The sequence below is a fragment of the Hetaerina americana genome, unplaced genomic scaffold (genome assembly GCF_022747635.1).
Source record: "Hetaerina americana unplaced genomic scaffold, ioHetAmer1.1.p SCAF_3, whole genome shotgun sequence".
NCBI lineage: Eukaryota > Metazoa > Arthropoda > Insecta > Odonata > Calopterygidae > Hetaerina > Hetaerina americana.
Window position 1 is genome coordinate 13,373,645 of NW_027286874.1, and position 27,683 is coordinate 13,401,327.

At 43.5% G+C, this 27,683-nt stretch overlaps 1 protein-coding gene across 2 annotated transcripts in view; it reads right to left on the reverse strand.

The window, feature by feature from the left end:
• Positions 1 to 27,683, reverse strand: part of sick (sickie) — a 934,611-nt gene that overhangs the window by 11,517 nt on the left and 895,411 nt on the right. For both annotated transcript variants that reach the window (XM_071588441.1, XM_071588440.1), the window contains 4 exons: positions 3,882 to 3,965; positions 3,359 to 3,443; positions 2,542 to 2,708; positions 1,178 to 1,351 (listed from right to left, as the gene is read on the reverse strand). In XM_071588441.1, coding sequence (XP_071444542.1) covers positions 1,178 to 1,351; positions 2,542 to 2,708; positions 3,359 to 3,443; positions 3,882 to 3,965 — 510 coding nt within the window. The remainder of the gene's footprint in view (positions 1 to 1,177; positions 1,352 to 2,541; positions 2,709 to 3,358; positions 3,444 to 3,881; positions 3,966 to 27,683) is intronic.

Genomic DNA, 27,683 nt, shown 5'->3' on the forward strand with positions numbered 1-27,683 from the left:
CTCCTAGACCTACCACTCTTCTGACCCACTAGACCCACTTCTCTCTTCCTCACACCTGCATTTTAACCTTTTAACCCCTGCACTGTTCCTCTCTGACGAACCCCCATCCCCCACTCAGAAGGTATATTTACCTAGTTGGCTTCTATTAGGACTACCTGATGATGACATTCAACATCGAAACCAGGGTCATGTTTTAAAATAAAGTGTGTGGAATTACAAAGTCAATAATTTCATTTCAACAATTACCTAAGATTGTCCCGTCTATCACAGCTACCTCACAACTGCCCTTTATATTTCACCCAATTATTCTACACATGAATTTTCAATAAAAAATTCCTCTCTTCCCCTTTTAAAAGCACTCTCTTTCTCCAGTCCAGTATAGTTTCTTCATCCAAATTATAATATTCATACATTAGCTAAAGATACACTGAAGATTTTCAGAACTGCTATTTTCTTTAATGGAAAGTGTTTTGCTAGTCATGTAGAATTTTAATGGATTAAATGAACATAATGACTTACATTTTTCAAAATAAATTCTAATGCATGCTTTTTCACATCCCTAAAGTACATAAATTCCCAGCACTAGAGATATTGCACATATGCACATAGGTCTATAATCCACAAGAATGACACTCTCTATAACTTTGAAATACCTAACACTATACATTAAGATTTTAAGGCACATATTTAAGAACCACCAAGCAAAAACAATGCATGAAAAAACATTACATAACCCAATTCATCCTCGTGGGATTCAAAATTACCACTTTGTGGATACAGGGAACTTTGACAATGTAACCATAAACAATTGTGTAGGTACACATATGCCAGTGTCTCAGAGGGTAGAAGAGTTCTGATGATAATAATTTTTCAGAATTGATTTACAGCCATGAAAAATCTCTCTTTCATGCCATGAAAAAAATCTGATAAAGGTAACAAATATTCCTAGAATTTTTGTCCAAAAGAAGTTTTTGAATGCGTAAAGAGTAATCCAATATAGCTCAAATCCATTCCATTTTTTTCTAAGAAAACTCATAATTCATTCATATGCGGTTAAATTTAGGCAGATTAAAAATCAGATAGACATGAGTCCATTTGGTGGTAAATTACTTTTTGAGCCTTGATAGTAATTGAATGGGATTAGGTCGTCTTCCTAATGCACTTTCAAGACACTTACCCAGCCCTTTTTCTTCTTCTTCTTGCACCCACTCCCTGCTGAACTGTGCCCCTCTCGGCAACACTGCCTGGATGGCCCTGAGGCTGGGCTACAGGAACAAGGACACTGGCATGGAGGACCTGCTCCCCCTGGCACCAAGGGAAGCCCTCCAAGGATACTCCCCTGACTTGGATGCTGCAACAATATTTGAATAGATAAATTTTCTATGGTGATGAAATACAGCAGCATATAACAGAGATGTTGAGGAAGGATTTTTTCTGGTTTTCTATGCCTGTCATTCACCATGTTTCCATGGTGTAGAAACATGGAAAAGATTTAGTCGGCAGACAGGAAAACAAGCGAGGAAGTGCTAAGCCGGTAAGGAGAGGGAATTGTTTGGAGAAATCATAAGGAGGCAGGAAAGATGGATGCAGAGAGAGTTCTAATACAAAAATGATAATGTGAAATGATGTACTTTTCATATTTTCGCCAGATATATTTCATTTCAATTTCCCTAGATATATTTCATCTGCCACCAATAGCTCTATCTCTTCCAATGAATCGAAAAAAGACTGTCAGTGAGTTTATTTTCTCATTACTTTCAATTGGTTGATGTAATTTTTAGGGCTATTTAGGGAAAAATACTGGCATGACAAGTTCATGACATGAAGTGACAATATTATGATATTAAAATTGTTTTTTTTTAAGTTTTTCACAGTGATTCATGCATGGCATTTTTTATTATAAATGAATGCTGCAGACAGACAAACAGAAATGGGCACTTGCTTCCACTTACATTTTAGTTTAATGGGAAATGCTAGATTATGAGAATGAATTCAGTGATTGACAAAAATTAATTCTTAAAACAAGGAAACACAAAATATATACTTGTGCTCATATCCAAACTATCTATTATTTAAATTTGTGTCACTCATAAAAGTGAGGAAGGAAAAAAAATCTCATTCTTAGCATATTCCACTCATAAGGCATTCACTGGCATTAATTCAGTTGATGAAAGAGATTATTGACATGAATATTGCTCGCAGATTATGACCCACTCAAGTAGATTGATTCAGGGTTTTTCTTAGGGCCACTTTCACCGACCTTCGGGTTGATTACCGTGTTTATGGTTTTCCTTATGATTGTTTTATTCTTTTCATTGCTTTTTTGAACTAGCTACAATTATTTTTTTAAATATATGTCCTTGTTAAGATTAAAATTTAGTGACACTTAAAAGTCACTGTTCAAGAGGAGCCTCACTTTACATAATGTAAAAAAAGCAAGTCAGTTTAGAAATTCTTTACCTAAGGAGAATGTATTCTTTTTTGCAAAAGCATTTAGGCACACATAGTTACTTAGCTACTGAGGACCTTTTTTTCCCCTACCTGTGACACGGGTGTCGAGGACGATGGACCTGAAGAGGACATGTGGGAATTTGCACTACAAGCTGAGGAGAGGGAATTGATGCTGGAGACTGAATCTGTGGAGAGTTGGCGACTCATGGAGCCACCACTGCCACCCGCACCACCTCCACCGCTCGCCCTGTTGTCAGCTGCAAGATATAAAGCACTTTGTTAGATTGCTAAAACTTCATAAATGGCAGTGCAAGATGCTATACACATGAATTCATGCAAAGAATAATAACACTGTGAACGATTGAAAATAAATCCAGTGACCATGGCAGCATCAAATCCAAATAATGCCACATACGGTTACTTAAGTATGAATGGCAACAAGGTGATTACTTCATTAAAATCTATAAATTATACTCATAAGGATCAATAATAAAATGTATATTTCCAAAATATTAAATCAACATTATGGGGCATCCCTTGGTGGAATTGCTTCGTGTTAAAGAGCGCAGCACTCACTTGGTTTTACACAGTACTATTAACTTTGTATGACCTGGGTTTCGTTGCAGCATAAACATCATCAGGTTGGCCACAATAAAACCCAGATCATTAAAAGCAGAAAGTAGAGTGTAAAACAAAGTGAACGCTGTGTTTATTTTTTGAACACGGTAAAAATGACCAGAAATATAAACTAATTAATACAGAATTGAAATAAGATTTAAATTACTAATTCTACAGCTAGTATTTATTACTTTGCATCATAGAGCGATTAATGCTCAAGTAAATTCAAAATACAGAATACCTCCAATGAACTCAAAATATCTGTAATCATGGGAGTAGTGCAACTTACGCTGAGGGTTTGACGTGAGACCAGCCTCAGCACTCTGCTTCCTCAGCAACTCAATGGTTTGCCTCAGTTCTATGAGCTCTGAGTCCTGTAAGAGTAAACAAATAAAACTTACTCCATTTGACACAAAAATCGTATTTTACATTGCTGACAGTAGTAGGGAAGCAAATGAATGCAACTGGAATATTCTTGCTCTTTTGATCATAACCACAACATGTAAAAAGGAAAAACCATTCAAAGGTGTGTTCATTCAAGATTGTTTGAGCACAATAAGACTCAGAAAAAAACTCTGACATTAGTTTTAAACACCTTTCACGAATGACAGAAACTTATTCCTTGAATGAAATCCACCACTTCCATAATACATTGAAGGAAGGAAGCATCGCAAAGGAAAGAAAAAATTTTCCCAATTGGTATCTTTTGGAGAAACGACTTTTTTGATGACATGAATCATAATTTGACCATCCTCTAAAAAAGCTGCATGCACCACAAACTGGCATATGCATAAAATTTTGAATGCACAAACCTTCTTTTCAGCGGTGGCGGTGAGATGCTGAAGTCTTTGTGTCATGTTGGACAGGGACTGCTCAAAGGCTGAAACCACGTGAGCCTGTGAATTAAAGATATTAAAACAATTAATGAATGCATAACAACAGGATATTCGACCACACTACTGCTATTTTATTAATTTAAATACTATTTCATTTTTAAATCAATGAAAGTCTAAAGCAACTGTTGTATGTGGGTACCTCCAGTGGTGAATCCAGATGCAAATGAATAAGGATTCATTGGAGCCACAGTATATACAGAAAAATGTGCTCAGCACGGCTCCATTGAATGGCTAATAGAATCCATCCCATTTTAATTCATGCTTTCTTACTAGACCTTGGGGGATATTATCTGGATAGGCCACTGGAGAAATGAATCATAATAGGCTTGTGCATTGACAATCAAGTTTATAAACTACAAAAAGTAAAACTGTCCTCAACTCAAAATACTTTAAAAATGATAACCCCATCAGCAAAGTTTTATGCTGACAAGAAACGTTTTTGAATTCCCACTAATGGTAAGAAATTAACCAAGAGAAAACTTTCAAATGGGAATCAATGCACTATGGCCTGAAATAATCATTAGGTGCCATGCACTTTTGAAATTCCTCTCATACAAATGAAAAACGCATTCGTATTCAATGGACACTGGAGTGTAATAGAGTTTGCAACTACTCCTTCCCCCTGCTAAAAATTAAAAGATATTCTCCTAAATTTTTCATCAAGTACTAGAATCAGGTTTTATTGGGTGCATTGACATCTTGGATCGTTTACACATGGCACAACCCAAATAATGCTTACTGTGCTCTAAAAGTAATAAATTAATAAATAAGTATTGTTTCCTACGTAATTGGAAAAAATGATCATGAAAGAGCATTAAAGAGCCCAACTGAAAAAAAAGAATCTCGGCCATGATCTTGGATTTCACCTCAAGTTTTGCCCCTCCAATTGAGCCCAACATACACAGGATTACACTGAATAATACCTCACAACATGCGTCACATGGTCATAGGGGTGTGGCAGAAATCACACTGAGGTGAGACCTTCTTTTCTGTAAAGAGGTGCAAGTGTGTCCTATTCTCAATCGCATGATGGCAAGTTCTTCCATCCGACTACTCCTGGCCTAAGACAGCCACACTAATGTATACGAGGTGCACCGATATTCCTTCCACTGATTATATTTTTTTCAATTAAATTTTTAGATCATGTGCTGGGGCCAATATAGATGGGTTTTAATTTTGTGTCAAGTCTACTCCTTCACCCCCTTCAATAAACTTCAAACGAGAGACAAATAATTACATTGAACATTGCACAGCTGAGTTTCCCATCTCCCCAGCAGTGCTTTAATATCTTAGTTATTCCATTGGTACATGCTCGGTTCAGGAGGAGGTTTTAATCCACGGTTTTCATTCAATAGATGAGCTAGATGCACTTACACTTTCTTTTGTATTTCAAAGAGGTCCATCGATATTCCCAAATATTAAATAGGTTTCCATCGATAAAGGAAGCATTTGGGTTTCCAATAGCGTGAACTAGTTTTAAAAATAACCAGTGGGAACTAATATTCGCATCCGTACAAATAACTGAGAGGATGGAAATACTTAACTTATTTTTTAACCATTGCAAAATTTCAATATTACACTCGAAGTCGATGCGAATCGGCGTTGCGTTAATGGTGATATTTAATTATAAGAGCGTGTGGATCAATTCAAAAATTAAAACATCGGCACGGGTAACTACGCATTAATGACAATCTTGACGACCACATCACGGCCACGGGTGAATCCTCTCACGGGAAGGCACAGGATTCACGCATCACTTCTTCGCATTGGACATCCGTGAGTTGAAATTAGAACCGGCCATCTCCTGCGCCGTGCCGTCCACCCGAGTGGAAGGCTAGGAGGACACGATTCGGGAGATTTGTCGGGTGGAGAGAGTAAGAGAGAGAGATCGAGTCGTAGCGAAGCTGGGAGATGGACGAGAGGTTAAGAGGTTAAAGAGGGGGAGAATGGGAGGGGTGGAGGAAGGAAGTAGGGACAGGGAGAATTGTGTGGGGTGGGGGATTGGCAGTTAACCCCTTAACAATTGGCTGCGGCCAAGGAGGGAGTGAGAAAGAGGGAGGGCGCGGAGGGGCATGACGTCACCGAGCGGAGATATTGCTGCCCCTGCGGGAGTATCGGGTTGGAATGGGAATGGGAGGGGGGTGAAGGGGAGAGGGACCTCCATTTGCATGGAGCGAGGGTTGTGGGATAGGGGTGGGGCGTGGTGGAGGGGGGATGACGGGACGATTCCGTGGAGAAGGGCGGTGGAAGTCACTAGGGGGAAGAAGAAGGATCTCACTAGCCGTGTAGGACGGGATGAGCGACAGCGTAAAAAAGGGAGGGGGAATGGGGGGGGGGGTTGGCGGGATTGAATACATAAACGAAACAAGCTTTGCCGCAAGCCACCGCTCGGGAACCTGAGTAAACAAAACCCTTTCCAGAGGGCAAATTTTTTTCACGCCCGCCGATGTAACTTCGGATCCAACATCGAACTTTGCGGAAGGACGCGCGTTTTTTAAGGTACTTTAAGGTTTATTTAAGGGGTTAACACTTTTCAAATCCCCCGGTTAGAAAAAATGAATGTCTAAGCAAAAACATATCACTTCAGTTTCTATCCGCAATTAACCTTTATTTTCACACGGCCTATCGTTCTTCAAAGCTACAAGTGAATTCATAAGTACCACATCACCACCATCATCTTCGGTTGCTCTGCCGCATGACAGGCTCTCTCATGGTTGACCTCCATGTCTTCCTGTCTTGAGTCATTTCTTTTCATTTCTTCGATTAAATGGGGCATACAAAATTCTACGTCCCCTGCGAAACGTACTCCTGCAAAATACCTGCACATATTATATGTGTAGGATGAGGCTTGAGGAGGATGATCCTAATAAGATACGAACTTTTAAATTGTCTCGATCTTTGGTTGATATAACTGACAATTTACTGACGATTTAGAATAAGATTTGAAAGAGCTCATGGCACACTAATTTAAGACTAGAGACGCTGCACTAAGATGCTTGCATTGAGGCGATGGATTAAAGACGACATCCCGGACACTAACCGGCAACGACCTTGGATTTGAAAACAGGTGGATTAATTAACAGACCATGGAGAGCCCATTTGGGAGATGGGCCTTCGTCCAACACAAGGTCCTAAACGCTGGACCACGCGACCGACCCCCCACCACTGGAGCACGAACTCTTCAGAACAGAGCACGTCGCTGTCCCGACCGCCCACCAGAAAGGAATCTAAAAGAAAAATGTGTGTCGCGTCGAGGCGCACTAAACGCTGCTCCCTCCCTCCACCCTCGGAGCATCCTCCTTACCCGGTCCACGAAATGAAAACGACGCCGGGCGACGAAGTAGAACGGCAGCCCCTCCAGCGTGCGGGATTCCTCAAAACGACACCGTCACGTCTCCCCCCTGCCCCCCCTCGGAAGGACCGCATAACGCGAAGGGGCGGGAGAGGGCGCTAACGAGGGGGGTTGGGGGAAGACGCTGAACTCTCAGATCCCCTAACCATCAAACGACCCCTCGACTGATGGACAAGTCACGAACGCGGAGATTTCGAGGGCGCACGCAAATTAGAACACACAGGAGGGGGTGGGAGGAACGAAGTCGGCGACGAAATTCTCAACGCAACGACATTGGAAAACAAACTTAGAGAGGTTGGAGGAGTGAGGGGAGGGGGCAATAATTTGTTATTCGATCGTTTCGCCCACTTCTGGGCGTGGGGAGTGGGGGAGGAGGACTGCTAGAGCGCGAAAATTGGGACTCTCCACGACGGAAGGATTTGAAGGACGCGAAATTTTGACGCCTCTCGACGGCTGTCACAATTGGAAGATGACCCGAGGGAGAGGGGAGGCCAAGAAAAGAAGTCCAAACACGAATTCTTCGCAAGGTAATATGCTCTGGCTGTCATAGAGTCACCAGTCAAATATGAAGGACGATAATTTTTCATCAGGATGAGAAAATCAGCGTGCACTTATCTAACTTGAAGGGAAATTGAGTGATTGAGCATAAGAGCCCATTAACAAGAGGAAATAACGTATTTGTCCCCTGCCACACAACCTTTTAGCGGAGTAGTAAAGATAATATAGCTTCATATATTGATTGGGCGATTTCCATACTGAATGAAACTAAATACGAGCGCGGGACATACAAGGGAAATAGTAATGCAACAATTTCAGAGCGTAAAAATCATTCGCCTTGACTGGGACTCGAACCCAGATCCCTCAATATCCGGTCGAGTGCTTTAGCCACTTAAGCTACCGAGGCGTCCTCTTAAACTCTGAAATGATCTGGGTTCGAGTCCCAGTCAAGGCGAATGATTTTTACGCTCTGAAATTGTTGCATTAAAATGCACATTAGCGGATGACTCCGTTAAAAGTTACTGTTGCGGCATCTCCCGCAGTTTCTTTGGAATTTGTCAAGGGAAATAGTATTAAAGGGAAAATAAGAACAAGCTTGGAGCATAATAACGTTTCATTGTCTGAAAGATGAAAGGTGGGGAGAATTTGAAAAAATCATTGCATAATGCTTCAGTAAACAATTGTAACATAGCAATGGAATACAATATGAGGCAACCCCCTTGTGTTGCTATTTTCACAACAATTGACTCATTAATCAAATGAGGGCATGGGAATGTCGCGCACGAAATATCCCACACAAATGAACAAAAGGAAGGCCTAGGTATCACTAACGCTTTTTTGCTATTTTGATTCAAATCATTTTCTCTCTCCACAAACTGTTTTGAGTTTTCGCGCGAATCCGCGCACATATCTTTATTTCGCATTCGTTGGAATTAATGTCTTTTGACACTGAACACATTTCATCGAGACAAAGAGCTCAAAATACACAGCTTTAATTTATTTCAAGCGCATTCACAACCAGCATTCCCGAAAGCAATCATTTCCGCTTGCACGGCCCGTAAAATTTAGCAAGCTATCAGAAAAAAATGGACAAATTTGCAGAATGCGGTTTCCTTCCCTCGGGCCACTAAAAAAAAATAGCGAGTTCCATCGGAACATATTCCGAATATACAGAGAACTTACATGTTTCCAACATGCAGGGAGAGGGAGGTTTTTGTTCGTAGAGAGAAAAGAGGCGGCTGACCGACTGAACGGCAGTCAAAATGTGGCCTTGTGTGTCTTAGGGGAGGGAAGCTGAATAAAACGGGAAGGCTGTGTTGGGCGGCGGGGGTATTTAAAGGGTGGGGAGGGAGGGAGAAGGCTAGGGCGGAGTAACAGAGGGGGAGGAGGGAGGGAAGAGGGCTGGAGTCATGGGTAGGGTCACGGAGACATTAATATTGAGGGAGGGTCTCGGGAGGGAGGAGGAGGTGTGCGTGGGCTGCGAGAAGGACAGAGAGGAGGTCGCGGGGCCCATTGTTTGGTGCCAGGCCGCTCGTGGCCCCCCGTCCATCTCCGAGCCCCGGCCCCGGCATGGGGTTGGGGGGAGGGAACACCCCCTTTTTTCCCATTCTTCGGGGTACGCCCACGCCTGACGGGGGATGCACGGCCACAGGAGCGCGCGGGGGCGTACGTGGAATCCAATTCAGCGGGGACACCACACCCCTTCCCCGTAAGGGCCCGCCATTGTCCCCGAGGACAGCGGCGTGATCCGGCAGGTAGGGGGAGGTGCTCGAATGGATCCTCGTGTCTCGTAAGGGATTTTAAACATCAGCGAAAGGGTTTAAGAGGTGGAACCGTGTGATAAGGAATAATAGACTTTGGTTTTTTTTCCTTAAAACCTTCAGAAAAATACAAAACAAGAACACTAAAAGTTCGATGGAGAAGAAAAAACAGGGGACGTTATTCTTTCTAAAAGACTGAAGCTAAAGAGCTGATCCCCTACCGAAGGCGAAGAACGTATTTAATGATAAAAAATTCGAAATTTCGGCCGTATTCCAACATTGATGTCGAAATAAAATTATGAAATCCATTGATAGGCATAATTTTTCAGCAAAGTTTTTAATTTAATTCGTAAATACTACTCTCACTTGAATCATTTGCAATTTTTCATACGATTAATCGATTCTACAGCGTGGTCCTTAAATAATTTGTCTATTTCGCTGGTTAACTAAGGCAATTGCAAACCTCAGTGTTTTTTTTGTTTCTTTCCGCCTTCTGTAGCATGTTTTTCAAACTTGCTTACAATCATTAAAAACACATCCTCGAATTCCTTTAGGAAAAATAAAATAAGGTGACAGAGTACAACAAACGCGACTAGGTTACATTTTTACGTTTACATTTCATGCGCTAGTGAAAGAATTCTGAAAGCCCCGCCAAGATCGACCGTCGATCAAGCAGTATTGAATGAACAAAATAACGCAAATAAATTGCAAGTCGTGGTCCCTCCAAAGAGCACCATAGGTTTCAGAGAACATCCAGAGCCTACCTATCCAATTAACTTATTAATAATAAAACTAATAATATACCCTTCAGCGGCGCGTGGGACTGTAATATCGAAGTTCAAATCTCTCTCGGATATTGGAGAGTCGAAGTGGCGGAGGGAGACGTGGGGAAGTCGGTGGGCGTGAGCAAAGAGAGAAGGGTCGGCGGAACCTCTTCTACAGGTGGATTTGATCGAAATGTTAACAAAAAGTCTCTTTCCATCGAAAAAACGTCACCTACGAACAACCGTTGTCACGGAAGTACGAGAGCTCTTTCACGAGAAAAAACCTCGCTTCGAAGTTGGTCGCTAAGAGCTTTGGATTGTTCCGCTCCCACCCCTTTTTCCCTATCCTCCCTTCCCTTCCGCACCCAAAACACCGCCGCTGCTCCACGGATCCTTGGAATGAGGAACTCTCCTTCTTGAAAAGTGCTTCCTTGCTTGCTTGCTCGAGCAACGACGTTCGCGCGGTTCTCCCCCTCCGCCGTTATTATTCCTTGGAGACCGAAAAGGTTCAAATACCTTCTGTCTCCCTCCACGGCGCATGAAAACGTTCAGCTGTTTATTTTCCGGGCGACTCGGGAGTGGTGGCTTGGGTACCCACCTCCGTCAAGGGAACGCCGCACGTGGGAATTTCGAGGGCGTGGCTGAAGGAGACGGAACATTCCGACCCGGAAAGTAAAAATATAAGGGTCACGACGAAGAAACGGAATTTCTAAGAGAGATTTTCTCGTCCTTCTATATTTGCGCTCACACGCTGATGCAGGCATAAACAAAATTAATAGATATCAAATAAGAAAAGCAATGTGGGGGAAGCAAACTTAAAAAGAGTGCTTGCATGTGAGGGCTCGAAGGAAACGGTTTAAGGCTCTATTTTGTTGAAGTTATCCACCACGAATAAAATGAAAAAAACTTTGTCAAATCCACTGCGCCTTATAATATAAAAATCAAAAGTGGATTTCGAGTTTTTTTCCATTATCTCCTACTGAGTTTCGAGCCCGGCACCTAGGCGTGGGAAGATAGCTTTCACTGAACACCTCACCGATAGGAACCACATGATATACGTATTTTAATGTGCTAAATAAGGCGAAAGTCTCTCCGATTACCGCTTCGTCATCAAAAAAGAACCGCAAGAAAATTAAGCCAACGATTATGACCTGCATCCTTAAGGCCCTTCCTCAACAAGCTAATTGAAGGTCCGAGCCAGAGCGAAATGAGATCGAAAACCTAATCTGCTTACTGCCTTCTTTGCATAAAATATATGCGTAAAAACTCTCTGTATTCCTCGAGCCAGGATTTTAAAAAAATAATAATTTCAAGAACAATGTCAACGTCGCCTTTTGATAAAAAAAACGTAATAACGAGTAGCGCCTCTAAAAATCAATTGAAAATTATATTTTGCATGCACAGGAATGAATCTTCGTCCTCCTTTCTTACCTATCCGCAATGCCTTCTGAGAAAATTACGAGTGGCGTTATTCTGAGTGCATTTTTCACACCGAAATGGACGGCGGACGACATCGGGGTGCACTCCCCCAGCTCGCTTCCGGGCGGCAGGCGCCGTGCCGTGAGGGCGCCGGTCTCGCCCCCGCTCGCCTAGACCTTATCGCGGCGGCCGCGCAAATGGGAGCGTGACTCCGCTATTCAAGAAGGCACGCGCTCTCTTCACGAATGACGGCCATCCGCGGATTCGGAATGCACGAGGCGCGACGCTCATAATAGATGGCACCACGGCGTGCGAAAGCGAGGCCTAATTTTTTTTGCACAACAGTCCCGTTGATCTCTCCACAATGAGAACGTGCGGTGTGCAAAAGCATTAAAAATGTTGCTCCCGCCATAATGAATGGGTATTGACTCTGCACATGCATGACAGGAGTTAAAGTTCTTCATTAGCTCTGAGGCAGTCACATGAAATGAACATATCCCTGACAACTCAATACTGTCGAATAAATATGGGAGCATTGCTTTTGGGTGATAGCATTGTATATGACACCACGCATACCCCAACTAACCCCTCAATGATTTACGTTGTAACAGCAATAGTGTGTGCGTGTGCCACAAGATCCGTGCTGGCGAACATAAAGGTGAGAGACCGAAAGAGAAGTCCCACGGCATCGGCCGTGGAATTTCCCGTTCATATGGTTGGGACAAATAATGACATATTGTCGAACGTAGCTTTATCCAATTTATACAGCAATCACAGTTTTCGGATGCGTATAAGCGGCCGAGTGATAAAAGATGCATTCGATAAGACGCATCTATATAAGAAACAGGCAGAAATCGCTACCTGGAGTCTGTGGTTCAGCAGGCGAAATATTTTCGACGGAAGCGCTGGCTATACTTACATGTATATCTTCCAGGGACAGGCTAATCGTTTCACAAGAGTGAAATGACCGAGGTTAGATTTATATGCGTGCTTAGCAATATTATCTACAATAATATATACACATATAAAGTTAATTTATCTGTTGCTGAAAGGGTGAGTTCATATGAGAAATCATAGGGTCCAAATCAACGTAAGATGTTGATTAAGACCCTACTATGTGATGTCAACGATCAACGTGATGAAATGGTCAAAGAGAAATGTTATCTTTCGCTGATTAGGCCTCATTTAGAATATTGGATCCTCATTAAGTTGGATTGATTGCCGAATTGGATCGCGTGCAGCACCGAGGAGCTAGATTTGCAAAAAGGTTGTTAACACAAACTAAGTGACGTATCAAAATCATTAGAGGAGCTAGGTAACCCATCACTCATTGAGCAAAAGTTAAATTACAGATTAAATCTCTTTCATAAATTGGAAGGCTGTCACTTTCAGCAATGACGCTGAAAATGTATTATTAGCCCCTTCGGTGGGAGAGATCATGTAAATAAAATTAGAGAGATTTAATGGTAGAAGGGAGAGATTTAAGATGTCATTTTTCCCACGAACGATAAGGGATTAGAATAACGTTGTCCAACCGCGCTAGGGGGCAAAAAGTATTTTGAGTCAAAAGTAATTACTATGAATTATTAATGATAGTAATAATAACCCACGTTCAAATCATTTGGGGACCGGGAAGAAGAAGAGGCTGACTGACCACGACGTACGTATTAAATACGTAGACATGCCTCAAGATGGTCGACGCAGCTGCAATGTTGCTTACTTGTTTGCTAATTACCATTTTCTACTCACATACGGCTTACATTTTGCACTATTTATTCGGTCACATACACATTTGTATGCCGCCATTTAGCGTCGGGCGGTTCTGAATCATGTGTGCTCGCACGCAGAGACCAAGGGGTTCAGCGAGCACAGACGACCGCCGTTGGGGCGGCATCGAGGCAGGTGTGCCGAGACGGCCCAAGTGAAGCGATGCAAAAAAAATAATGAAAGAGTTTGCTAGGAGTTAAAGGAACTCCTTGGTGGAATAAATTAGAGAAAATACGTACGACGCGAATTCGAAGAGGGAATGTCTCCTCAAAGTTGTTTTTTTAATGATACAATCAAACGCTTCTAATCATTTTAAAACTATTACACGGTACTGGACGACTCCTTCGGTATGCACGATACCATGCTTGTAATTTGTAAATGAACGACTCAAAAAATTCAACATTTTTTACCAAATGTTGTTGTCATTCTCATATTCCATCCTTAGAGACTTGAGATAATTTTAAATTAGCTGGTTGTGTCTTTATTTTCATTAAGATTGGAAAATTCAAATGTTACACCGTAAAAACAACTTCAAGTGTCTACGCACATTCGGAGATTGAGCGTCGGTGATAAAGGTAAAATGTGTGATTAACATAAGATTTCCAGTGAATAGGAAGACAAGAAATGGAATCGGACACTTGTCTAAAGGAGTCGAAAAAAAACGCTGCTGTTGAGGTTAACCCTCGGGAGGCAAGAATCCCGTACCAATGTTTGAGAAAACCGGTCCCCTTTTGCATAAGCTGCTCGCGGAGTGAGCACACACAGGCATGATCATTTATAAGTCAATGTTTCTTGAGGAAACCAGTCTAAAAAAATATTCCAGCGGAGAAGTTTAAAACAAAAATACCTTCACTAAAAATACCAACTTCCCCGTGGAGGATATAATAGGCATGAAGATATACAATAATGTGGAACACGCAAATTTGTCCGGACGTCGCCCAATTGCCCATTAAGCGAATGGCGATGGAACAAACTGATTAAGCGTCTTTCCCTCTCACTTGTTTTCACGTGCGGTTATTCATCTTTCTCAGCGTGGCGCGTGATGTGGCCGTTGCCTTGGTCTGCCATAGGTAAGCGGAGGTCACGAACTTATGCAAAACAGTGCTATCACCAACAGCCACGACGCACCAAAAAAATAATGCTATTTGAACGACGACGCACTCAAAAAAGGGATTTTTCAATCATGACGAAAACAAACTCAGTTTGAATGATATATTAGGCACAAATTGATTGACACGTTGCTCAAGCAAATGCAAAACTGCTCGGAAATATTTCACTCACTTTGAAGAAAAACACTTTTTTTTTAATATTTCGTATTCAGTTCAATTTCTCGTTACCACTTGAGAAGAGGTCCAAACACGAGATGAGATGCGAGAAGACGAAATGAGTTTCTCCAGAAAAATTCATTACGTTATTCGCCATTTTCTTTAAAAAGTGAATTTTGTAATCCGAAAGGATATCATTACGAAAACTATTTGACGGAGGTACGGAAATGATCACTGAGGTATGCTTATTCACTTGTACACCACTAACAGGAGAAAAACCTGATCCATTAGAGAAAATTGGGGAGAGATCATCGGGCACATACTATATGTTTCAGTGACTCAACCAAAATAAAAGAGGAGCTAAATATAATATAATGATAATTCCTTGACGAATTCAATGTCCACCAAGACCACAAGCTTTTTTTACTTCATATATGATTCCATTTTTAAAAGGATATTCCTTTCTTGAGGAGGAAGCATGAAATATTTGCGGGCACGAGATAAGTCTGTAATCGAATCTCCATATTCATTATACCCCGATGAACGGACGACGGAGGTTAGTCAACGAGCCATGCGGTTTTAAAAGCACGCCGTTGCCTTAGCTGAACGAATACGGATGAGGCATTTTATATGAGATGTTATCGACGACAGCTCGAGGAGCACATATTATGTGGGGAGGGGGGGGGGGGGTAACGAACGGAACTCTTGGCATTTATGGAGTTCCTGAATAACTGACGAAATTCTCCACTTCGAAACTTAAGGAACAGAAGGTCAGAAGATCCGCGGAGGTGGTAAGTTCGCCTCCGAGGAATCAACGGCACTGACGTGAACACCAAAAAAAAAAAATGACCACCACTCGTCAACCAACGGCCTTTGCACTCTCGTTCCCATACGTCGTATTAAGATCACGAGAATGACAACTGCAGCGGAATGAACCCATTGAATGCAGGAGGAGGGGCGGAAGAGGGGAGGATTTAAAAAGAGGGGATGCAGACAAATTCCTCCTGACCATCCACCCCTGACACGCAACCTCTTCCGCGGCTCCAGCGGGAAGACCACATCGATAAATCAAAGAAATTGGCCTAACCGCGAAAAACGCTAACGGCCGAAGCGGAGTGCAGAACGGAAGAGCTGACAGACCTCGAATTAAGACGTTTCGAGATTCGACGATTCGGAGTTAACGGAATTTACGAACGTTTGATGGAAGAGATACCTCGTATTTACGACGGTTTCCTAACACTTACGACACCAGAAATGCGATCCGGACTAGCGACATGATTTACGGGAGTCAATAGTGCCGTGAGCGAGAGAGAGACTCGCCTTATGGGCATGATGAGAAGAAGGGACGGAAGGTGGAGGAAGGGCGGCCTGGGGTGAGACAAAAGTAGAGAGGGGGGAGGGTCACGCTTTGAGTAGGAATTCCGGGGATGCAGCGGAGGGAGAAGGAGAGGTAAGGGGGGTAGGGGAACCGCCCGCACGAAAAGGGGGAGAATTTCCATTGTGTTCTCGCGCGTACTTCTGTTGCCGACTCGACCCTCTGACGCTCCCGAAAGGGGAGAAAGGGTGTGTGGGGGGGGGTTTAAGGGAGGGAATCAGACGGACCCGCAGGAAGTGGGATTCACAGTCAAATAACCACCCTCTCTCCGCCACAATAACACACATTCAACCCCATTCCCTCGCGCCTCGATATCCCTTTCACGTTCGCCCAACGTCCAACTCAACACCACCACGGTGGAAAAAATAAAAAAACCAGACGAAATAAAACGTAAAGGTAAACCTTTTTGACCCACGGAAGTAATCGATTGAGGAGGAGGCTCTTTCGGTGACCGCAGTGTGTTCGTACATCACAGCGTACTCGGGCTTGCACCCTTGTGGCGGGCACAATATCCGGGGGGCCTCGAGGCAGGGGGACCTCGCTCGCTCGCACTGCGACTTCCTGTGTCCTGCTTTAAGTGACTGACGACCGCAGCGATGATACGCTCCGCGTGAGGAGGAGAACCTCCGTGGGAAGTCAAACTGGAGGGGGAATGATTACCCACGTCTCGAAGCACAGTAAAAAAAAACATTTAGAAATACGTAGGTGCATTAAGAGGAGAGAGTAAATCCGTCTTAAGTGACGTTAGAGAGCCGAATTGATTGAAGTTAACCGCCACAAGGAACGTCACACAATAAAATATCATACACTCTATAGTGACGGCAACTTGACGGTATCGGGGCGGCGACACTATTTGGTCGGGTCCCAAAAAAAAAATATTTCTTTTCTCAACGAGTCATTTACTTTCAGAAAACAACTGCTTGCCATTAATGTTTGAAATAAATGCCAAAGTGATAATTTACATGAGTAATTTAATTTTCCATCTAAGATAAAGAAAAAAGAGGCATGGAATGGTACAACCTGTTCGCGAAAAAACCTTCAACACTGAAAAAAACCAAATATTCCAGAAATTCGCCTCAAGTCTACGGAATGATTTGCATTATAATTGTGCGAGATAAATTCTGGTCCACTTCCTTTCAGTGTGAATGAATTCTGAATCTATTTTATGATTAGATGATCTGGATTAGTCTCCATGCATTTTTGATTACTAAACCTTCACTTTCAATTAAACAGTAGCAAATGTTTAAGCGTATTTGCGAAATGTTTCAAGAATTTTATTCGTTTTTTTGTTTATGCTCCGTGAAGAATAAAACCAAGAATACCAATGTTATCTGAGTCCTCAAAAGAGAAGATTATCTCCCTCATGCATCCCGTTTTAATTACAGCGTCTCTCAACTCCTTCGCTCTGCACGACACGACAACCTTCCTTCACTTTCCTCTTTCGTGGTGACGGCTGGGAAATTTCCCTAGGAAATAAAAGTATAACTTTTCCCACATACTGTCCGACCTTTTTCCCTTGAAGATGAATCTTTCCCCAACGAAATGCATAAATATATATTTAGACGAATAAAATTAGAAGATTTTTTAAGCCACGGAGAGGTGATTGCCGTTTCGTGAGTAATTTGGGTGGGGGTGATTGGCTTGGCGAGGTGAGGAGTGGGGTGGGTGGGGTGGGAGAGAGAGAGGAGGGGATCGAGATGGTGCGGGGGCTAACGTACTGGCTTCCCACCCTGAGGGCGCGGGTTCAAATCCCGGCGGTGTTGAATATTTTTCAGAGGTATCTCGATCCCTACTTGAGGTGCTTTGTGGAGGGCACTTTGAGTGAGTACGCCGTCCGTCGGATGGGACGTTAAACTGTGGACCCCTTGGCGCCTTTCGTAAAGAGTAGGCTAATGCCGACGCCGGGTTTCTCTCCACCCTTCATCCTTTCCTATCCATCCCCTATGGCGCAAATGACCTTAGCTGTCGGTCGCCTCCCCTCAAAACTACTACTACTACGAGAGAGAGGAAGAGAACGCCACATTTTTAAGTTCTCCCAGCGATTATAAGCAGCCGAAATGTCCCACCCGAGAACCGCACGGAACTCCCGAGCCGGGACTCCGAAGGGGTTTACAATATAATCTCAGCGTCGACTCCATCTGTGACACCCCCATCAACACACCGAATCAAACTTACCGAGCCAACCGCCCTGCCGTGGGTGAGGGAGGAAGTATTGCCGCCCAGAGTCATCCAAACGAATAATTAGCGCCGCTAGCAAAAGACAACCAGTCCACCACCACCAAAGGAGGGAATCCTCGACGAGTGAAAACAAGGGAATGAGCCTCTTGACGCGATGATAATTTCGAGCGCGCCAAGTACGAGCCACTTAACTTGCACGAGATGGGAAGAAAAATAGCGTGCAGCCAATTAGGGATAGGATTAAGAGCCATCCCAACCGTTTGCATGACGATGGCTTGAAAGTGGACTCGCTACACCATTTACGCCTTGATTCATAACGTAATGGGATCACACGTCGCCACAGACACGGAAAATCTTTGCAAATGCCACTGTCACGCACGTCAATGCATGTGAAAAAACTACGCTAGTGTGCACATAAAAGAGTCACCCATTGACGAAAGTCATCGTGAATTGTGGACGCCTCCGAGTTCCAGAATACGAATAATTGACGAAAACCGCTTCGCAGGAGGTAATTCACAGCATAAACACCGAAAATATGCTATCTAAAATGAAGTTTTCCCGTTTCACGCGATGTATCTTCCCTCCTCGTGCCTCACGAATAACCATGGCGAGACTATTAAATGTCCATTACTTACCCTCCCGTTAAAGAGGGCGCTTCCTTAATTCCGTTTAGAGTAATAAAACGGGTCAACGGTCTTACACTGGGAAATTGTGTAGATTTATCTAGAAACATAAAATCTGATGAGCGCATAACGAAACCGTTTTATCGGTTAAAAACAGGATTTTACAGAGAAACGCTGGCCAGTAAATCCGATGATAGCTTTCAGAAGGAAGCTGGAAACATCCAGCGATAATATGCTCAAAACTACCGATTCCCATGTATTTGCACGGACTGCATGGCGATTTTGTGAAGAAAATGGATTAAGGACAGTGCTATTGAATTATAGCCAATTAACAGCGAATATGGGTCCGAGTAAACTGGAAAATGTTTCGGAGAGACACATGGTAACTTTCGTGCCCTTGACGGTCGAACGAGAATGATAGCTACATATTGTTTTGAGACGCTACAGTGATATCGCCAGGAGGAAACATAAGTATCGTGAATTGCGACAAATTTGTGTGCTCTTACATCCTATCCACCTCGAATTTTGTCAATAATGTTTGTTTTAAACCCACCTACTAAAGCAACCGTTGAATACGTTTTCATTCCCCTTCTCCATTCAATTCGTGATCCCGGAATCATTCCACAGAACAATACTCTTCGTCAGATCATAAACAAGTCATTAATGGGGGATCAGATTAATAAATAAAATCGAACGCTGCATCAGTCGAGAGTGAAAACAAGCCTAATGCTGACTGATATTATAAAAACAAGTACAAAAAGACACACGACCGCAACATCCATTCACACCAGTCCAACCTCTATCAGCGGTGAATTGCCTCATTAATCAATGAACCTTCCATCTAATACCCAGCATGTCGGATAAGTAAAATTCAAATATTATTCCTAGTTAACCAGGAGCCCTTCGAAAATTTCTCGAAAAGAATTCGAATTAATCCTGAATTAACAGCTCACCCTAAAGTGTCCTCTGATCTTTCCATCTTTCACAACAGGTATTCGTCGCCAAAGACTGGCTAAATAAGAAATTAATAACGTTTTTAATATATTTTTTTTAATTTTATGTCATTTTTCAATTCCCGATGATGAAACGTACAATGTATTTTATGCGTAAACAATGTAACCTAATCCCTTCTACTCGAGGAAAATTTACATCAACTTCAATTTTGTACCCGTCTTTGAAATAATCTGGCGCTTGTTCAGTACTTGTTGCAGTGTTTCTAAAACTAACGCTTGACTGACGTTGTTAAAGCTTCCAAAAACGAATACATCCATCCCCGCCCGTTCGTCTCGCGTTGAGGGATTGCTCGTCGGGGAAGGCTGAATCTAAGGGAATTCTCATAAAAATTCTGTCGTGGACTTTCTAAGGGTTTCGACCGGCGAGGGTCATGGAACGAGATTGATTTATATCGGGAGCATCTAATAAACAGTGTTAAAATGCATAGAAAGAGATGAAGGAGCGTCGGCTTCAAACTGACCGTTGAATTTAAAAGGGAAGACTTTCGAAGGCCATCTCCCTCTCTCCCGGTCAAAAAGGAGGCGCACGTGGGGTGTTATCGCGCGCTACCCCACCGCTTTTCCACCGCGGAATCCGAGCAGGGGGGGGGGCAACAGAGGAACGATTCCTCGACGAGGGTGCGGTGGGGAGGGGAGGAGAGGGTGATATGGCTCCCAGGCTCAAGTCCGAGGGTTCGAGGTCGAGGCAAAGGAAGGTTCCAGCGCACACGCATGTTCTCTTCACGAGCGCGCCGAAGATGGAACGATAAAAACCATTCCCGATCCTTTTAAATATTGAAGAGCCGCAGGGTGCAGTGCCGTTCGAAAGAGTACGCTCTCCATTGGCCATTGAAGGCCCAATCCATCCATCTTAAACCCCAAGGTGAAGCATTCCCTTTCAAACGGAAAAAACTGTTTTCACGGCCTTTTCCAAAACTGTAATCTCTTAGGTTTTCATCTTACGAGCAAATATCACACATTAAAACTACGAGGGTCATCCGGAAAGTAGTACCCGTTCGTGAAATAAAGACACAAAAGTAAATATTAACAAACATAAAAAATTTTATTTGAAAGAGGATACTTTAAACTACTTCTCAACATAATCTCCAAGCAAATTTAGGCATTTGTCATAACGTGTGACAAGTTTCTGTATTCCTGCTGCATAGTCCTTCGCCGCCAGCTCATTGAGATACGCGAGGGACCCATCTTGCACAAATTTTTGCATAATGCAGATGGTGTTTAACAATTTCATGAACAATTGTTCGAGAAACATTGGGAAAATGCTCACAGATGTCATCAATTGTGACGCGCCGATCGTTCCTCACGAATTCGTCAACTGAGCTCACCAGTTGGTCTGTAATGACAGACGGTCTCCCCGAATGCTCATCGTCGTGTGTGTTCCCCCTCCCCATGTTGAAGTTGCGACACCACCGCCGAACAGACGACTCGTCCATTACATTGTCTCCATACACCTCCTTTAATTGGCGATGAATATCACATGGGCGAACGTTTCTTGCATTGAGGAATTTAATCACTGCCCTCACTTCACAACTGGCGGCGTTCTCAATTTTTTTAAACATTGTAAACAATCACAGAAACAACACAGGCAATGCTAGCGTCACGCAACTTGGCTCAGAGAAGGCAGACAAGCCACTGAAGCTATCTGACCTCGTCCAGCGGCTACTCGCGTCGTCAGCACTTCATGCGGCACGAACGGGTACTACTTTCCGGATGACCCTCGTATTTTTCACATTTAAGTAACCCCCAAGTAATCAATGCCATTACACTCCAGCACACCAGACATTTCCTCGAAAACTTTGGTACACAACTACTGCTTTAAACAATATTTTTGCTCTCGAATAGTAAACAGTTTTTCAGGGTAAGGTAAATACACCGAAACACCAGGGCAAGTAAAATGCACCGACGTTTCTGGTACTCGTAGAAGTTGTCATTTTATCACAATGTGTCGTCTTGCCGTCATCGTTTGCCGACCTTCTTTAAGTCATTTACATCCCGAAGAACACCCTAAGTCTACGAGCAGAAATATCTCCCGAGGGAGCCCCAAGGGGATATTGGGATATCCCGATAGTCACGAACGGCCAGGGATTCGTTCCGCTGCTCAGATCACCTAACCATTAACTCCATTCCACATCCCAAGTTCGAATTCCGGAAAAGCTTCCATTCGGGACAAAGGCATATCCCAAGAGATCTTCCGCTCCTCGATAAGCCGAAGAAAGGTATTAATGCCACAACACGAAGAGAGGAAGGTTCTACTCTCAAGGTATATAAAACTGACTCAGGTGTGGATAAAAAATAATTGGCTTAGCGCAAGCGAAGATAAAAAAAACACCCCTGAAGGCTTAAACAATCTAAACAGTAAGAGATACAATCTTCGATAACGGCACATGTGAACTGAGTCACAATTGCAACGAATCGCTTCCGACAAGATATTCCTGCTATGTTCGAGCCATTTCTCTCACTATCTCTCTCTGTTTTCGAGGGCTAATTTCTCCACTTTGCCAATAATAGTCAAGAGGGCAGTTTATTCTAAAACTCAATTATGAAATGCCGAACCCGGAGACACTTTCATGGTCTCGTAAACACTCCCCGTGGAAATTACGTCGATCCCGAGGAGAGTATGGGAGCGTAGGAGGGAGGGGATCCGACGGACGCTTCGGGAGTGCTTGAATGGAGGGGGTGGGGAAGGGGTCACAGGGTCATAGACCTCGCGGTTGTCCGCGAGATAAGAACATGTGAAACGCGCGCCGCGCTCTCGGCCAGGCAATGCCTTTTTCTCTATTCATTTTTCTGCTCGCCGCCGCTTCCACTCAGTGAGCCGCCTCCGCAGCATCCGCCGAATGATAAGTTCAACCGCGGCGGCCCTCTTCCAGCCCCGATTAAATACTAAGGGGTCACCCTCACTCAACCGTTAGGCGTTACCCTCTTCTGGGTAAAACATTTACGGGGAATCTGTGGAAAAGCTAACAAAAAATTAGGATTTATTTGAAGAGTACTGGGGAAATGTGTTGAAATGTTAAAAACAAATAATATATTTCGCTGGTTAGGCTTCATTTAGAATATTCTGCATGTATATGGGATCCTCACAAAGTTGGATTGATTGCCGAATTGGATCGCATCCGGCGACGAGGAGCAAGAATTGTAAAATGTTCTTATAAAATAAACTGAGTAGCGTATCAAAAGTATTACAGGAGCTAGGTTGGGAATCACTCACGGAGGGAAGATTAAATAACATATTAAATCTCTAGCATGAATTGGAAGGATCTCTTAGCGACGATGTAGAAAACGTATTATCAGACCATCGTAGTACTCTAGGGGAGATCTTGCAAATACTATTAAAGAGGAAAAATGTAGAACAGATAGATTTAAGATGTCATTTTTCCCACGAACGATAACGTATCAGAATAACGTTTTCCGACCGGGGGCAAAATTATTATGGGTTCAAACTAGGGTGTAATCACCCCTGCCACACACCCCAGGGTACTATGTGATGTAAATGAGACCAATCGGGAGCGTCCCACTCCTCGCCACTCCCCACATGGCCTCCCTCCTGCCCACACATGTGGCACACATTCGAATCAAAAGCGACGGCGATAAACGGAGTAGAAAGCGCATGCGGGGGAGAAAAGGCGGATGGACTTGGGGCAGGGGGGGGGGAGGGGCGGAACGTATTTCGGCGTCCCTTCGCAGCTAGATAAGAGTTCGAATGCTAACAGACTAAAAAAAGAAAGAGCACAACGCCGACCGACGCGGCGAGTGCGCATCAAAGGGAGCACAATTTCCGCTTCCCTCCACCTTACGCCCACGCTCATGCGGCACCCTCTTAAATGTTTTCACCAATAGTGAGCCATTATTTTAAATTGAAACGATCCCTAAACTTTAATGCCATTACGTCTAGTGACTCACTGTTGCTGAATATTTAGAATATTCGACTCATCGAACCACCTTCATGCATACCATCGAGGACGCCTCAGAACTCTTTGAAGACTTCATTCCAATGAATTTGAGGGAGGGCTCTGCGTTATAAACAATTCTATTCGACCGACTAATAAACGTTGTACATATTGATTTAATTCCTTATACTTCTCCTCACAATAACACATGCCATATGAATGAGAAACTTCGAATTAGCTATTGCCAAATAATTTCTTCGGCCGATTTAAGTTTTTACACCCGCATTTAGGGTATAAATATTTCTTGAGAGAGCCTAAGGTAAGATTGTGGCCATTAAAAACCTTCCTTAAACGGTACTTTACTATATAATAATATATTAGTTACGTAGCCATTTAATTTCTCTTTCCTGCAAAATTGAAAGATTTTATTTAAAGTTTCAATTACCATAACATAACTCGTCGAATTGTGGTATTTAGCTTCAATTTGCTTCGTAATCCACAGCTGTATTGTGCTTAATGTGGCCGCAGGATGCCTTGAATTTCACAGGTCCTTTTTCTCTCCTCTTGCTATGAAGTACGCAAGTGATTTTGTTTCCAGGATCCCTGTCCCCGGAGCAAAATATGATATCCCATTTTTATTCGCCAAGAGGACCAAGAAGTCAAAACGAACCTTCAACCACCCCATTCGCATCCCGAATTGCCATCGCGTGACCTCCTCCCTTACGTTTCTGCCGTGTATCGTCCACGGATTGGAATCCGAAGGTTTCCGGATGCCCAAGGAGGACGGCTTCGGACGAAAGAAGGAGATACTTGCGAGCTTTCCTCCCAGGCAGATCTCATCGTTGACCCACCAACATGCCGAAGACGCTGAGGGGCCGGTAGTGCGGACGCAAGCACGCCCCGCACCCCCCCGGTCACTCCCTGCACGCATTTCCTTCGGCATGGGTAAAATCGCGCACCCGGACGAGAGCCAACGAACGAAGGACGGTGCTGGCGACCGAGGGACACACAACTTGTTGCTGCTTCGCCGAGAGAATGCCGATGCGCGACCGTTTTACATCGCGCCGAATACTCCGGCGCGCGGAAGTTTTTGAATGAAGGGGAGGAGAGGGGGCGAAACGGAGGGAGAGGGGGCACAACGGAGGGTGAGGAGGGGAGGAATGGGATGGGCGGTCATTGCCTCCCGCCGAGACTTCAGCTTCAAAACGTCGGTCGAAGTAAAAAAGACCGGAACGGCGTGGCTGGACGGCGGATTGCTCTCCACGAACGAGAACAGAGGAGCAGTCCCCGATGACATTACTACTTAGGGCGTATGGGTAATTCGGGTGTCTCACTAGGAAATGTAAATAAGTGTGCCTCTATATTTTTAAATAGAAAAACTATAATTAGGCATAATGGTAATAATATGATAAATTATGCATATGCCTGGTAGTCGCAGACCGGAAATAAAGCGTGAATTGGACAATAGCGTGAAATTGTAAAGCGATGGATATGCAACCTTATATTGCATTAAAGAATTCCTGACTGAATTCCACGCATGAACTCTATGCGAATGAATTATCAGCAGATTCAGTGAACTATTGTCATAAGGTAATCTACCGGTTAAGGTAGATTTTGGATCGACCCAACTCCCAAATAAATATTTTGTTCAGTGAACTATATTGAGGTAGTAATAATGGCTAATTACTGGCCAAAGAGTTGCGATATAGCAATATAATTTTGCGTGCAAATAAATAAAATAATCTTGAAAGAAATTTATTCATTGATTATAGAAAGTCACCATCGGTCTTTGGTCACAACCCATGACTAGCAGATGGGCATGCAGCATACATGTACATGCGGCAGTGAAAGGTTTTATTAGTAATACAGAGCGGGCACGAAGTTCAGTGATCCGACAGCCTGTCAACGTGAAACAAAAGACTCAACTTCAAAGCATTGCTGGCCATCGTTAGAAATCATTTAAGGGAGTATTTACGTGTATTTAAGGAATTATTTAGTAAGAATAACCAATAATAACATTATTGATATGATTCAGAGTGGTTGGGTGCAATTGTTCTGGGGCGTAAATCAAATTACATCGGCAATCGGACCGTAAATATCAAAGGAGGGGAATCGATCTTGTAGACAACAAATCGGGAGACTCATTTCATGGCAAAAAAAACATGGCGCCGACTTCAATAATACCATCCCAATCCCTTAAAATGTTTCCCCACCCATTTTCACTGGTGGTTGCCACACACCTGGTGGTTGACTAGGAAGTACGTGGATGTAAATTTATATATGTAGATGCAGTGCTACGGTGTGGGGATCGCTATTGTTTTTTGCTTTGATGTCACGGTCGCAGTGTCTCTCCCTTCAACAAAAAAGATCGTGTACCAGAGTTGGGAGTGGGCACCCCCTTCTCTCCATATCTATAAATCATTTCCAGCCCCCGCCTTCTTCCCCCTCCCCCATCACGCTCCCACCAACCACAACAAGCCCCTCCCACCTCCCCCGAAACACACCTCACCTCGAAAGAAAACAGACGTTGGATTTAAAAAAGATATATATTTTTTGAAATTCTCACGACCCGTCTGTTTCGGCGGCGTTCATGGTAAAGCAAAACAGAGTCACGTAACAGCGATTAAAATAAGAAAAGGTGGAACGAAGGAAAAGTAGCCTCTCTCGGCGGCTTCATATACGAAGAAGGTGCAGAATGTGAATATATTCAGGCGGGTTTCTTTTACGACTGCCACGGATCTTCCTATCCCCGAGAGCGCCGGAGGAGGCTCACGGAAAAGTTGTACCAAAGACATGACAGGAAGACGAAGAAGCCAGCCAGCGTCGGTCGTTTGCTTGGTAAACGTATTTCTCACCATCTCCTCCGCCCTCTCAAATTCACACCCCTTGCTCACTAAACAGCTTCGACACTTCCAGCGGCAGACCATCAACCTGTTCACGCAGCCTCCCCCTCGTGCTCCCCCATCACTCCCAAAGCTGCTTTCAGCATCCAACGGATATCTTCCTCATTCTTTCGACACCATTGAAAGGAAAAAAATAACATGCTGTTCCGAAACTATCTATCCATGCACGCCAAACTCTCCGGACACCGCCTTACGTATGAACCATTCGGTATCGACGTTCCCACGGAGAAGCCTTCCCCAAAAACATAGTCGCCCCGGAAAACAAACACGAGGAGTTTGACGGGTCCAAACGCGAGCAAAAGAGACCGAGGAAGTCCTCGGTGCAAGGGAGACTTTTCGACGGGCACTCACGCAATCTTGTTTTTCACGCGAGTGATCTTTTAGACTTTTAGAAGTGGAAAGAGTCGGAAAAGGTAAATAAGTCTTGGCGATGCGAGGATGTGAGAAGTTCTCTTCCTCAAATTTCCGGCTCATTTCTCAATGCCTTCATTATTACATTCTTTTCTTCAAAGGAAAGCAATGATACACTTTCCGCAGGGAAGAAAACCCATCGAAAATTGACAAAAGAAGCGCGCCAGCGCAGTTTAATATTTTAGATGCCAAATTCGGAGCGGCCTGAAAAAAAATCGGGAGATAAACAAAATGTGAGAGCTCATGAATACAACGAGTCTAGAAACATTGCTTCTCGTACACTTCAAAAGTCCCTGGAAGCTAATTTTAGTAAACAAAGGTGAACATTTAAATTTTTCTAGCATTGGTCTCATCTCCATCTCAGTGCAGTGTGACACCACATGAATAATGAATGCTACGGGAGGAATCGGAAACTAAAGTTAGGTTTTCGCTGATAGGCAGCGGTTTTGCAACTTGTTCTCTCGTTAAATGGCTATTTATGGTATAAAGAAGTGGATTTA